Consider the following 15,476-nt stretch of genomic DNA (forward strand, 5'->3'; position numbering starts at 1 on the left):
TATTTACTTTCACAATGAAACAAGTTTCGTATATTTAAATAAGTTTCTGTTTTGTTTATTTCATTATACTATATTTATCTCAGTGTCATACCTAACTATTGCGAATCGAGACTCATTTTGTTAAGTTTGTCACACGCTATGTTATGCCATCTGTGTGAGTATTGCGGCGATGTTTATTGCTTCGGCTACTGTGGTAGTATGGTTCAAACATCATCAACTTTTGCGATGATCAAAAGTATTACTAAATTTTCACAGTCTTACCTGGCTATGTATCTGAAAAACTCAAAATTATTACTGTGTTCGCCTAGTATTGTTCACATAGTACTAGTATAGTATAACAATGCTGGTTTTTCAGTAAGAGATACAGTGGAGCAGTATTAACAATATTAATAAATAATAATATTATATTCGTCATAGTCGTTTTAACTCGTGAGCGCTTCATACAAGTCGTAGGCCACCACAAAGGTAATTACGTATATACCGTCATATGTACCGTCTCTTTCCAAAAGTCGATGTGCAATATTTATCGCCGGGTTGTAATGGGTGTGTCAATGATAAGAATAAATAAGAGAATCATGATTTAATTCAAAAGTTTATTATTCAATTAATAAATAATTATACCTTCTGCTGCAGGATTCCATCAAGACCTAGTCAGCAGTTCAATGTGGTGCGACGTGTGTACCAGCAGGACGTGTTGAACAAGGATGCTGATTACCATGTACCGGAAAAACCATGTAAGTTTATCTTAAATTTCAATTAAAAAAGTAAGCATTTGACTAGGGTAGGAAGCGAAAGTCTGAGGGTGTACCTTATATAGATACCACATGTGTGATGATCACACAGTGCAGATAGTGACCATCAAGAGGGAAAAACAGAAGAAGAGAAGAACAGAAGTACGGTATCTTAACTTCAGAAAGATTTCTCTCCAAATCCAAAACAAAATTGTCTGTTAGTTATTAACTATCGTTTATTGTAATTTTATTTGGTCTTTTCTGTACTTTTAAAATAAGTCTTGAAATCGATGAAATTAAAAAAAATATTACGTAATTGTTGGCAGTTGTTTCTTTTTGATTCGTTTCTTTTTTATCATCATGATCATCACGATGACCGATCTTGCGGTGCCTGCATAGATTTTCCGCAACTTGACTATGTCATTAGCAAACCTACTGGGGCACCTATACACGCCTATTCTAATGGTCGCCGGTTGCAGCGATGTCTCCCTCCCACTGCCACTTCCAAGGAGAAATTCTTCGAGCTACTTCGGACACTTCTCCTCATTCCTGATTTGATCTCGCAACGAAGTTCCTTGCATAGTCCTCTCCACTACTCTCTGTGTGACGAGTCTTTTTATAAGGCACATCGTAAGCGACCACTTCTCGGTTCCGAAAGTCATCATTTACAACTCCCACTGGTCAAATTGACAGAAGAAAACTGTAATAAAAGAGATTGTGAAGAGTGAATGGAGAAAGTGAAATAAAAGTATGAAATGAAAAGAAATATATTTACCCGAGTTGTAATGTACCCTGCCTGTACCGTTTGGTTGCGGAAACCAGCCCCCTGGGACATGAGAAGACAAGACAACGTCTTTGGCTTACACATGGCAAAGTGCAACAAGAGGTCCCCAGAAAGGGGGAGTCATGAAAGAATAAAAAAAACACATACACACAAAGACTCGTCTTCAGGCATTGCGGTATCTTAATAATTAATTTCGATAATCTATTTTTAATTTTGGACAATTTTAGTGAGCTATCGGTGCAAGAAGGTGCTAAAGAGTTGCGGTTTCGGTGACTGCTTGCTGAACTCTGTTCCGGTGGCGCGATGGCTGCCGCGGTACAGTCCCCGGCGCGATCTCGTGGGAGACATGGTAGCGGGCGCTACCACAGCTGTCATGCACATACCACAAGGTTCGTCAGACATACTGAATTTTACTGCTATTTTAATATGTAGTAATCCGAATTCGGAAAACAATTATTAGATAGTGTGATAACATATAAATTATTTCTATCTTTAATACTTATAACCAATTACCCTGTATATAAGAGACTTTCTCCTGTGTACTAACTCATCACGATATCTCTGGAATCGTAAAACATAGTCTCAAATTTGATAGGAAAATTTTTTTAACCGAGTATAGATCACCTAGAAAATTATACCGCAAGGTTGACAAGGGTCCAGGGCCCGTAACGGGATCGGCAGAGGACAGATCCCGTTCGGAGACGACGTCGTCAGCCATACCATAAACGGGGCCTTCGGCGACTCAGAGGCGGACGATGGTTCGACGTCTCGGTCTCGAACCATCGTGATAGCACCACGAGGGTTTCGGGGGTAGCGTATACACGCATACCCCGGGACGGGCTATCGAAAAAATAGCGCAGAGGGCGACCACCGGGGGGGGGGGGGTTAGTGGGTAGGAATCCCACATACCCCTGTCCTCCCCTCAGAGACATCTTAAACACCGGAAAATTTTTTCCCACCGAAACCAAAAAAAAAGAGTCCAGGGCCCGTTGCAAAGCATTTGTCTCCCCCTAAGATATCTATGGGGGATATAAAGTAATCGCCACGCTTGGCAGGCCGGTTGGCGATTGAAGTGTGATGCTATTGTGGTAAATTGTCTGTAAGCAGTGGTAATGATTTATAATTAATGCACAAAGTTTTAATTTATAATTTATATATGAATATCCCGGGAATTGAACCCGCGATCTACGATCTCAAGTCTCAGTTCTCTACCACTGGGCTACCACACTACTATCACCAATTATATATTTAATGGAATCAGGCGTTACCTTACGGAAGTCTATCCTAAGTAAGAAAGGGACCAATATTTAGCCACTTCCGCACATGCAGTGGTAGTCGTGCAACAAAGTGCACCGCCCGCCAGCCTGCCGATAAATGCGTATGCGGCTACTACACAACTATTGCGAACTACACAACTGCCACCGCCAAATCACTCAACACGTGTTTCACCCCTCCACAGGTCATCTTCAGGAGTTATGTTACACCGATTAGTGCAAAACGCAGAGTGTGACTCTAAATCTAAATATTGGTCCTTTTCTTACTCACCAATTGAATGTATATATTGCATTTTACTGTCATAAGTTGAGTAAAATAATCAGTATATCCCAGGTAATTGGGAAGTTGAAGTGGCAGGCCAAGTCCCAAGGATCGCTAAGACTTTAAGGTTCTGACGCCCGCCCAGTAAGTGGTCAGACAACTTTATTAAGATCGTCGGAATACGCTGAAAAGCAAAGATAAAAGATTTCATCATGAACAGTCCTCGCTACTTACCGCAGGCACGGTACAGCGGTTACGGTAGCACTATGAGACTTATATAAATAGATTACGTAAAATGAACATTTGAACAAATATCTTCAATAAAAAATAATGTGAGATTTATCGAGCATATGTTTTTCAGGTATGGCGTACGCGCTCTTAGCGGAGGTGCCGCCTATAGTGGGTCTATACATGGCCTTCTTCCCTGTTCTGGTGTATGTAATCTTCGGAACTTCTCCGCATGTGTCCATGGGTACCTTTGCGGTAGCGTGCTTAATGGCTGGAAAGGTAAATATATTTACATAACGTGATCATTTGTGAACGTTTAAGACACTAGTTGTATGCTACATTTGATCAGTTATATTTTAAAACTACTAAAACTCTGTCCAGCCGTGGACTTATTAGGGATCAAGTTATGATAACCTTTGTATGATAGGAGACTAATGCCAGAAGAACTAAATTTCATTTCGCGTCATTTATTCTTCTTTTTCAACTGATAGACGCCCACTGGGCGCCAGAGGACGCCCACAAGGCATGGGAACCTCAAAGATGTTTCCAATTACCGTCACTGCCTGCGTCTAGTGACTTCCTGCAAACTTAAATATTTCGTCGGTCCACTTAGTAGGGTGTCTGACCTCGCCACGTATTCCGACTCGTGGTCGCCATTGCCAATTCAGAAGAGCAGTTCTTTGAGATACGTCGGTAATCTTGATCCTTATGCGGACCTCCTCATTTTTGAATTCTTTCTATGAATCTACTAGGATCAAAACGCGTTCATTAGAGTAATAATTACCACGGATAATAACCTTTGAACATTCTTAATACAATAGCACGATTTAACTTTTACTTATATGATACATATGTATATATGTACATTTATTTTATTATTACATACATTAGCCCGTGATGGTATAGCAGTTAGCATTGACCTTGCAGTCCATAGGTACCCACTACAAAGTATAGGTCTTCCTCAAGGATATCTATGGGGGGATATACCATAATCGCCACGATAGGCAGATGGTTTGGCGATCGCAGTACAGTATTGTGGTATGCAGAGATCGCTGTCAATCCTCCGGAAACTTCTGAGCTATGGCAATCATATATAAATAATGCACAAAGTATGAATTATTTAACATTGTTTTCTGGGAATCGAATCTGCGACCTAAAATCGCAAGTCTCTGTTCTCTTGTTATTATAATTATTATTTTCTCTATTGAGTATATATTGATCGTACATATAAAAGAATGGTGTGTTAATTGTTGAAATATTTGAATTTATTTAATAAAATAGTTTTAGATGGTATATTATTTTTTCCAGGTGGTCACACAGTATTCGGCGCATCCTGAGTACGCGAATCTAGTCAATTCAACGAACATAACAGGTAAGTATTTAAGTTTAATACAGGATGATAATATTGCAATACTTTTTTATAAACGCATTGAAACGTGACGGCTTGTTGTGACTAGTAATTATTGGGGTGTAATATGCAGAATGCGCTGGATCTTTGATCCCTGTTTAGTAATGTTTTTGTTTTGTCATTGTTTGACTATAAATCATTAAATGTTATTAGTGAGATAGTTTTAAGGTAATAATTGTAATTAATTTTATATTTCTAAACTTCTAAGTTTGTATTTTCTTACCTTGCCTTTTATTACTGTTTATATCCAATAAAGTAAATAAATAGATATACAACATTGGTATTTCTGTGTTTTGGTGCGTAAATAAATAATATTCATGAGTTTTTAATAAGAGTACATACAATTGTATATCTAAATGCAAGCAATACAGAAAAATGTATTTTATTTTTCTATAAAAAAATTATGAAATGGGTTATGGCGTTACCAAGGAAAATATCAATAATAATATACATATATGTATATATGAAATATAGTTGCGATCAACGTAAATGCTTTTTAAATCTGGATTCCAAATTCAAATTTGTAATATCTTTATTCAAGTACGCATGCACTTGTGAATATTCAATTATTTTTACACGAGTAATAAGCTAATATCGTCGAATACTGATCTGCTGAGAAGAGCTATTAAAACCTAGTTTAAAAGGCTTTACTTACAACTATAGGTTTCTTTTACAGACACTGTAATAGCGGCACCGCAGTACACTCCACTTCAAGTGCTGAGCATCGTCTGTCTGTCAGTGGGATTTTTTCAGGTATGTTGTTATATGACAGGTTCGAATACGCTAACATTGTGGGTCAACGGAGGCAGAAATATATTGTCCACGGAGTTCAAGTTGCTAAGAACGGTTAATTGTTTTTGTATTTGAAGTTATACAGACTACACTTCGAGTCAACTTGCCTGCTATGCATGGCGATAATGGTATATCCCTCCATAGACATCTCTGGGATGGACTATTCCTATAAGCTGAAATGATGACAAAGAAAACTGCTAAAATCAATTGCTTCCCTATATATATAATTTAACTTAGATCTACGAGAGTTCCAAACGCATCCTGATTTAAAAAGTCACCATAACAAAGTAAGACGGGATTTTTTGTTGATGAATTTATTACCACTTTAAATTATTTTGAATCATGCTATTAATAAAATAAGTCTATTATCCTTTACAAGTATTATTGTTGATTGTAAGTATATTCTAATTATTGTATCGATGGTCTTTTTAATTGATCGTGGTGATCTGGCCTAGGTGGGGGCGTAAAAAAGAAGGAGGATACTATTGGTAGTTCAAGTTTAATAAATAAAATAAATAATGATTGTAATAACTTAAACAGATCATAATGTGGATGCTTCGATTGGGCGCTGTGTCGACGCTCTTGTCGGAACCCCTGGTGTCCGGCTTCACCACGGCCGCCTCCTTCCAGGTGCTGGCTTCGCAGCTGAAGGATCTCTTTGGTGTCAAGATACGAAAAATTGGATCGGATTATAAAGTCGTTTTGGTAAGCTAAGAGTATATCATTAAAAACATCTATCACTAAACAAGATTCAAATGTCTGAAATTTCGCATTAAAACTTTTCGATTTGAACATAAGATTTTATTATCGAATTTTTATTAGAGTTTTATTTTATCTGTTACAGATAAAACAAAAAAAAAATGCTTTAAAAGCAATAGTCTATGGTATTTATCATCCGAATTGATATGATAATAAACCGATTCTAAGATAAACTAGCTAAACCTGCGACTTTGTCCGCGTGATATTTACCAAAAAAAATATTTCAATTATTATACTTCTATTACATAGTTAATTCTTATTACATCAGTTACCTGCCAATATAAGTTCCGTCAAAATCGGTCCAGCCATTTCAAAGATTAGTCGGAACAGACAGAAGTACAAAAAATTTTGAAATTGTTATTTTGGTTTAAGTACCATATACATATTCATATGCTGTATTACAAACATCGCTATAATAAAAACAGTTAATAATATTAATATTACAAACACACACACCAACTTTGTTTATTTTTACGACACAAATTTTGGAATACGAATTTGAATTTAAAAATGGAATTAGTAAAAAAATGAACACAAAACCCAATTCGGAAAAGTTTTTGTTGAAGATAAACCTCTGTTCTGTTTATTCGCAGACAGTGATAGAAGTAATAAAGAACATGCCGTATCTGAACTGGGCTGCACTGATAATATCTTTCATCACCTGCTTGGTGATAGCTGTGAACAACGAAGTACTTAAGGTAAGTACCTAACAAAATGGATGGAGGTGGTGAACTTTTACAAGTACTGTTTGATTGTTAGGATTTAGATCTTCAGAGGGTTGAGCTGGTATAAGGATGAGAATACCTAGTTTGGACCCCTTGACAGTATGATCAATCTATGCGTGCGAAAGAGATGAACATATGGCGTGGGAATGTGAGAAAAACCGTGCAAGGACCGACATAAGGCGGGGGGAGGAAAAATTGGAATTCCTTCGGGAACTCCAGTTGGTGCCTTGAAGTTTATTTGGAATTTAGTTTTTTACTTATTTAGTTATTAAACACTAGTCTACAATTGAAATTAAAGTATGTGTGTGCGTGCGTGCGTGTGTGCGCGTGTGCTTGTGTGTGTGTGTGTATGTGTGTCTTAAAATTTCACATTTATTTACACTGAATTTATACTGTACATACTACATACACTAATTTAATTTAACTAACCCTTTTCTTTCTTCACTGTCACACTATGATACACTGGAAACATTACTTCGCAAAAGCTGTACCTTCTCCCCTCCCCCCTTAAAAATGGTGGGTATAAGTTGTATTTAAATACATGCGAAAGTATAAAAAATAACATAAATATCTAAAATAAATAACGAATCATTTTTTTATACTTTAGATGTCCAAGGATTTCGTAGTTCTTAAACCCTTGATCATAAAGCTTCTATCGGTCTTCCTTCCCCCTCTGTCACCCCTTATTCAGTAAGCGACTTACTCTGCTTGATTTTTGCATGACGTTGATTTATAGTACAACCAGTATAACTTATTATATCTTATCATGTAGCCGATGAAAAATATATGCAGCTAGCGCCATCTAGTACAGAACAGAATAACTTCATATATGTTTTGTTGACATTCCTTGTTATAATCTGTTAAAATTTACAGCCGTGGGTGAGCAAACGCAGCCGGGTGCCCGTACCTATAGAGCTGCTGGCAATCGTGATCGGCACCCTCGTATCCAGGTTCGGCAGCCTGAAGGAGAGCTTCGGCATTGCTCTGGTCGGAAACATACCTACAGGGTGCGTTTATAAATACAACTTAATTATTTGACAATTAATAACTACAAATAATCTTTCAAAATATACAGAGTGATTGGTTTTAGATATAAATGATTTAAAGAGGTGGTTGTCTCTCATATTGAGGGCCTTAGTACCTAGTGCTATATATATACCTAGCTCTATGGGGCGTCCGCCGAAGCGATCTTAAAGGCCGTGTTCTGCGCCGAGGTTTCGTTGGAGGCCTTCTAGCAACCTTCAAAGAGGTTTTATGCTCTGCTCCCTGCCGCCTTTAACTCATGGATTCTACAAATGCCATTTGGGCAACGAGTGTCGGCCAAATATATGGGGTGTAATAAATACCCCCTTTTTCAGTAAAAAAAACTTTGAAGCTTTTACACTACTTCACTATCAGCCTGTATAAGACAGTTCCTCCTGTATACTGACTTATCATGATTCGACTAACTTACACTTTTGTTTAGTATTTATTGATTATTTATTTATTTAAAAAAATCTTTTGGAATAAGACAGAAAAATAGCTTCTGGCAGTATAAAAGACTTTAGGGGCAGATGAAATTAAATAAATCCTTTTTCACTATTATTATTTCGTTATTTATTATTTCTGAAACAATTTATAGCTTTTACACATATAAGCGATCACCATGTATATGTTATTTTCCGTGACCAGGTTACCAGTCCCGGAGGTGCCGCCGGTGGAGCTGTTTCCTTCGATAGCCCTGGATGCCTTCACCATCACAATGGTCACCTACACCATATCCATGTCCATGGCTTTGATATTTGCTACCAAGGAGAAGTATGAGATTGACGCCAACCAGGAACTGCTCGCCCTGGTGATTATACATTTTTTATATTTTCATTTAGGCACGCCCTTTCTAACACAGCCCAGTGAATTGGCCAGTGGAAGGAGTAGTTGGCAGGTCAGATAGTGCGGCACAGGCCAGTGGAGCCTTAAGGTTCTAGCGTGAAGACCAACCAACAAGCGCAGCATAAGCTGTACGCCTACAAGGTAGACTGATGATCTTGCGAATGTCCTCGGAAGCCGCTGAATGCAAGCCGTTTCAAACTGCTTCTAATTGATGATGTTCCGTAGAACATAATACACATTTACATAGGCTTTATATTGGTATTTTTATTGGTATTTTTTACACTTTTGGCTGACATGAATAAGTAAATTAAAGATTAAAAAAGATATTAATAACTCTGAATTGTTCCAACTATTTTAAGATAGGATTAATTGACGGCCAAAAAAATTGTGTGTAGTGAGAATAGAATTCTTACTTCGTCGCTTACTCCACGATTTCTGGAACATTCTATTCAAGAACATTTTCTTTCTTTTTTTTTAAGAACTTTATAAGAAAAGACTTCGTTAAAACAGGGTCGTTTTTTTGGTCATCAAGTGTACGCATTGTATATATTGATCTGGACTTGTACTACATCATTTAATAGCAACTAGTGAAAGTCAACTTTAAATTGTTTTTTTATTGTACAGGGTGCCAGTAATGTATTTGGATCTTTCTTCTGCTGCGCTCCAATCTGTGCTAGTCTTTCGCGGTCTTACATACAATATCAGGTACGATTCAATACTTATTATACAGGATGATCGGTTACAGATATATTAGTTTTAAAAGAGTGAATATAAACTTTTCAATATATAAAACTTAAAAAAATATATATTTTTTGTCTGTCAGTTTCCTAGCCCGCTACTTTATTCGGCGCTGAGTGTACATGAGTAAAGTAAGGTTTTTGATCACCAGGCGGGTAGCAAAACAGGTCTCACGACGGTGGTAAGCGCGATGCTAATCCTGTGCGTGCTGCTGTGGATCGGGCCGTTCTTTGAGCAGCTGCCCCGCTGCGTGCTGGCCTCCATCATCGTCGTCTCCCTCAAGGGCATGTTCATGCAGGTCAAGGAGTTGCGCAAGTCAGTGAAATCGAGTATTTAATTTTTTTGGATTTTCAATAATATCTTTTATATTTTTATAAGTAGTTTTATCAGTAGATAAAAGCACATATGTATATATATATATATATATATATATATATATATATATATATATATATATATATATATGTGTGTGTGTGTGTGGGTGTGTGTGTATGTGTCAGTTAATTAACACCGTCATCTTTATTCAATGGCTCTTTGACTATTAGCGCCATCTATTAGTGAAATCCGAAGTAAAAAGTTTCCCACATATATATATATATTTATTTGTTTTGGTATTAATAGAAAAAATATGTTTTATTGTCTTTATTTATAGTTTATTATTTATGAGAGCCATTTTCGTTTGTTTTTATTGTAATATAATTATTTGATTTATAAACATCAAGTTGATATTACGGATTTAGTTTCTGAGATCCATAAATTATTTCTTGACTCCTTGTCCCATATCATTCGGCTCTTGCAGACGAAAGTCTACATATAATGTATGTTACCATTGACCACCCACAGTACAGAAACGCTGAGGTTTCTGGCCTCATTGGCAAGCTGACCGTTCCTCAACAAGCCCTGGGGAGGGGTATGTTCGAGACTCCTCTAAGATATCGAAGGAATGGGAAGATATTCAGACGAAAGTAACCGAAGGTAACCCCCACTGGGTTACCTGGTTAGCAAGCCTATGACCTTATAAGGTCAACAGACGACTGAATGGAAGCACTTTCTGCCGGTCCTAAGGGAAATCTAGCTTATATCAAGTAGTGGACGTCAACCACTGAAATAATGATGATAATATATATTATTGGTTCAACAGATTCTGGAAGCTGAGTAATCTAGACGCCATCGTGTGGCTGGTAACCTTCCTGACGACTATGCTGATCAACATTGATATTGGGTAAGTGTATGTCTGAAATGGCAGTCGGCGAGGAACATCGCTCGTGCATGCATTAGAGCTGAAGGTTCGAGTGGCGATCACGAGACGGTATACCTCTAGTATGACCATCCACTAGGTGGACTGAAGAAATAGTCAAGATCTTAGGAAGTTTCTGGCAAGTCATGTGGTTAGTGCCAGACGGGTCATTATATGAAATACCTATTCATATGTTATCTCACTCTACAGACGTTGTCTGTATTAGCTATGAGTAATAGAGTTATTGATGCTCACCCAGGAAGCTAATTATTGTCAAGTACTCTTTATAATAACACAAGTTTCTAGGTGATGGGCAGCAGCGTCCTCTGCGTACCATAATACCACACAGTGATCGCCAACCCGCCTGTGAAACGTGGCGATTATGGTATATACCTCATAGATATGTTTTAGAGTGGATATCAATGGTCTGAAACTACGACTCTGTATAAAACTATATTTTTAAAACAGTTTATGTTGAGTTTCCCAGCAGAACTGCCTTCCAAGCTGGTATCTTCCTGCAAGGATAACAATGCCGACATTATATGTTGATAAAAAAATATTTTGGTTACGATATTTGATTTCAAACCTTAACAAATTAAAGAAAAGTTATTTCAAAAATGTGCCTTGTAATTCTTTTTGCTAAACAACGTTATAAGTTTTATTTTCTGGTGTATTAATAAATATATATATATATATATTTATGTGTATCCGCGTGTGCGTGTGCGTGGGTATGTGCGTGCGTGTGTGCGTGTGTATTGATAGTCGAAATAAATAATTGGTCTTGTGAAGAACTTTGGTTTACGCCTAACCTAACCTTTGAGATGTATTTATCTAAATTGTAAAAGCACTGGAAAATGTTTTTTTTTCTAACAAAATCTTCTTTTTTTAGAAGTAATTAGAAAACATAAGAAAGATGAATGTAATTGGTATAGGTTGTTTTTAATTTATGGCTTCACCAAAGAAATTAGGAATTGTTTCGAATAAATATGTTTAAAAATTTGACGAAAATTTTATTGCAAAACCCAAGAAAGTTTTATCAAACCGGTTATTTTCTATATCTTCGCTAAGAGACTGTTTTCACTTATACAAAACAAAATTTTTTCCATATAGCTAATGGCTGCTGTCAAAACCATAAAAGTTTTATTAGAATGTATTAAAAAAATATCGTGTATCATGTAGCATTACAATAAAGCTTTAATCACATTATTACTTAAATCTTATAGTTAAATAAATAGATCATTTATTTTAGTAAGCAATCATAGTTTATAACTTAATATATTTTAATTAAAAAAAATTAAGTAATAACTTTAAAATTCGTTGTACTTTTTTTTTACTTACTGAAATCCGCTGTCATTTTTTATTTATTTTAATTATAATGCATCAAGCCATGTTTATCAGGGCTGTTACTTGAAAATGATTCAGTTAAATAATATCAAATAATATACTTTGCTTCTCAAAGACACTAATATTCAATATTAAAGCTTTGACAGCTTTAATATTGAATATTAGACTAATATGAATATGAGACTCTGTGTTGGCACTAATCGGTGTAACATAACTCCTGACAATGCCCCGTGGAGGAGTGATTTGGCGGTGGCAGTTGTGTAATTCGAATTGTTTGCCGCATGCGCATTTATCAGCGGGCTGACGGGCGGTGCACTTTGTTGCACGACTACCACTGCATGTGCGGAAGTGGCTAAATATTGGTCCTTTTCTTACTTAAGACAACTTTGACATTGAAAATATAAAATTACAGATTGGCAGCCGGTCTTTTGGCCAGCGTGGCGACACTGTTCTGTCGTTCTCAAAAGCCATACACCTGCCTGCTGGGCCGTGTGCTTAACACTGACCTGTACTTGGACACCAAGAGATACAAGGCCGTAAGTATGAAGTGATACGTAGATTTGAAAGTACACGGTATAGTCCAGCGGTTTGACAAGTTGAAGGCAGATCACATAACGTAAATGACCGCTGTGGTCTTTGTAGAGACCATGGACTGGCAAGCCCAGCTTAGGTCGTCCACATGTGAACACGTCCACATATTGTAAATCTATAGTGGAGGTTTTTATCAATGGACGTCATACGGCTGAAATTATAATGAAGTATAACTATATTATCTGTGAATCTAGAACTCATTTGTCTGTAAAAACCTATAAACCTTTACACCGATTTCCGAACCCCTGTATAATGTTATGTGTTACATAAATTTTTTTCTATTGAAAAGCGACTAGTCTATTATTTCTGGAAACGTAAATTCTGAAGAGAAAGTAAACAATAATTCATTTTAAGTTTTTACACTTCTATTTAAACACGTTACTAAATAACAGTAAGTTTCGAATCTGCTTTAAGTTTGCTGACGCTAGTTCCGATTAAATTTATTTCAAAGTAAGGCACTTTGGACGGGAAAAGAATAATTAACGAAGTCTCATTATCGAGAATAAGACCTCTCGTCCACGGCGAGCTTTTCGTAGCGATGTTAAAGCTATGCAATCGCTAGTGTGCCGTCACCTACATAGCAACGATTCAGTCATCATGTAAACGCGATACCTATTCAACGCTGCGCAAAAATATTTGCGATTGCGACTGTTGCAAGATGGAATCTTTTAAAACAACATTATAAGTAACGTTGTCTTTGGTGCTGCTTTTGAGTAAGCAGCCAAATGCATCCATTTAATAATGAGAGTTTGCTCGGTAGATATCATGTAAAAAGGTATAAAATATTAAAAACCTTACATTGCTGTTAGGTTCTCCACTCACGCGCCAACCTCCATCCGTTCTCTCCCCATGGCGAAGCAGTAGCACGTTGGCATCGCTACAGTAGCACGCTTTCATCGCTACCGTAGCGCGCTTTCATCGTCACCAAAACTCGCTTTCGTCGCTACCGTAGCGCGCTTTCATCGCTACAGTAGCGCTCTTTCATTGCTACCGTAGCACTCTTTCATTGCTACCGTAGCGCGCTTTGATCGTCACCAAAACTCGCTTTCATCGCTACCGTAGCGCACTTTCATCGCTACCGTAGCGCGCTTTCATCGTCACCAAAACTCGCTTTCATCGCTACCGTAGCGCGCTTTCATCGCTACAGTAGCGCTCTTTCATTGCTACCGTAGCGCGCTTTCATCGCTACAGTAGCGCTCTTTCATTGCTACCGTAGCGCGCTTTCATCGCCACCGAAGCGCATTTTCATCGCTGTCGTAGCGCTCTTTTGTCGCTACCGTAGCGCGCTTTCATCGCTACTATAGCGCGTTGAAAATTACTATTAAAACTCTTTAAATAAATCTAAAAATAAAATCTACCTAATTTAACTTATCATTAAAAATTTTAATGATGATTATCAAAATAAAAATCAAGTATTAAAAGTATGTATTTATTCGTTCGTATAAGTTGATAATAGCATGCCTTGACTCAGCACATCCATTTCTCTGTCCTGTTCTATTGATATTATAAAATAGTTTATTAAAAACATAAGTAATATGTTAAAAAGAATGAATGTCAACCATTTTGTCACGTCTAAAATTCCCGCTTCATAGTTCAGATGATATGGTATTCTTTTATTGCCGGTCAATCTCATGTTGTTTTTTTTTACAATTTCTTTTTATTATTATTACATTTGTAAATATAATCTATTGTTTACACATTTTGATTTCTCATGTTTAGTGCGTCATATTTATAAATTGTTGTTTCGTCAAATCTGTCAAACTTGACACAGATAAAACATTGACATTATTTAGTTGTCATAATGACAATAAGTTCCTTATGTTTCGGTGCGTTCAGTTTAACACTTAAATAAAAATAAATAATTCATACAGTAGTAGAGTGAGTTTTGAAATATGAATTACATAAGTAGATATTCAGTCTTTTTTTCCAATTTTTTATGGTTCGTTTTCTTGTGTCAATCATCACTTTAGAGCGGTCGGAATTGACCTTCTGTTGATCTCGTGGGCAAACGTTGTCTGTGTATCTTGTAATAAGTGACAATAGTAACTTTAATTTTAGTACAAAGTCTGCAGAGACAGATAGCAATATACAAAAACATATGCAATGATTTTTAAAAATGTTTTTCTTTCTCTCTCTCTTTCATATAATAAATAGAGATAGAGAGGCAAATGAGCTATAAATTCACCCCTCAAAAACTGTTTTACTTTTCACAAATCACCCTTGTATATACAGAAGTGAATAAAGAGGCTATTTCTATATATACTTACTTAGAGTAAGTGGTTAAAGTTCTTAAAGTTATAAGTAACGTATAAAGCTGTGTTTACACATTTTATTCCCAGGCTGAAGAGATCCCCGGTATAAAGATATTCCACTACTGTGGCGGATTGAACTTCGCTAGCAAGAACCTGTTCCGTTCTACGCTCTTCCGCAAGATCGGCTATCTCAAGCCCACAGAGTCCGCACACGAAGACGAAAATCTTACCAAGAGCGAGTCTTTTGAGTGGGATCCTACCATTGGACACAGGGTAAATATATCTTTATGTAATGTTGATTGTAGTCAGTTTATTTAATGACCCCAGCGGTAGACAACTGAGACACGGCCGTAGATCGCAAGTTCAATTCCCAAGATACAATGTTAAATAATTCACACTTTGTTTTATATATGGTTGCCATTGATCACCAACTAGTTTCAAAAGGACGGGCAGCAGCATCTTTCGTCTGCCAAACGTGACAA

At 36.9% G+C, this 15,476-nt stretch overlaps 1 protein-coding gene across 2 annotated transcripts in view; it reads left to right on the forward strand.

Moving 5' to 3' along the window:
* Prestin (prestin) overlaps positions 1-15,476 on the forward strand; it is a 29,968-nt gene that overhangs the window by 12,369 nt on the left and 2,123 nt on the right. For both annotated transcript variants that reach the window (XM_068767493.1, XM_068767492.1), the window contains exons 2-15: positions 634-734; positions 1,743-1,904; positions 3,413-3,558; positions 4,588-4,651; positions 5,364-5,440; positions 6,020-6,184; positions 6,832-6,936; positions 7,837-7,970; positions 8,635-8,797; positions 9,457-9,537; positions 9,722-9,885; positions 10,712-10,792; positions 12,564-12,687; positions 15,082-15,267. In XM_068767493.1, the coding sequence (XP_068623594.1) occupies positions 634-734; positions 1,743-1,904; positions 3,413-3,558; positions 4,588-4,651; positions 5,364-5,440; positions 6,020-6,184; positions 6,832-6,936; positions 7,837-7,970; positions 8,635-8,797; positions 9,457-9,537; positions 9,722-9,885; positions 10,712-10,792; positions 12,564-12,687; positions 15,082-15,267 (1,753 nt within the window). The remainder of the gene's footprint in view (positions 1-633; positions 735-1,742; positions 1,905-3,412; positions 3,559-4,587; positions 4,652-5,363; positions 5,441-6,019; positions 6,185-6,831; positions 6,937-7,836; positions 7,971-8,634; positions 8,798-9,456; positions 9,538-9,721; positions 9,886-10,711; positions 10,793-12,563; positions 12,688-15,081; positions 15,268-15,476) is intronic.

This window comes from Battus philenor, unplaced genomic scaffold, assembly GCF_028537555.1.
Source record: "Battus philenor isolate CCGP_79_NKW_IND1 unplaced genomic scaffold, ilBatPhil1.0.hap1 SCAF_23, whole genome shotgun sequence".
NCBI lineage: Eukaryota > Metazoa > Arthropoda > Insecta > Lepidoptera > Papilionidae > Battus > Battus philenor.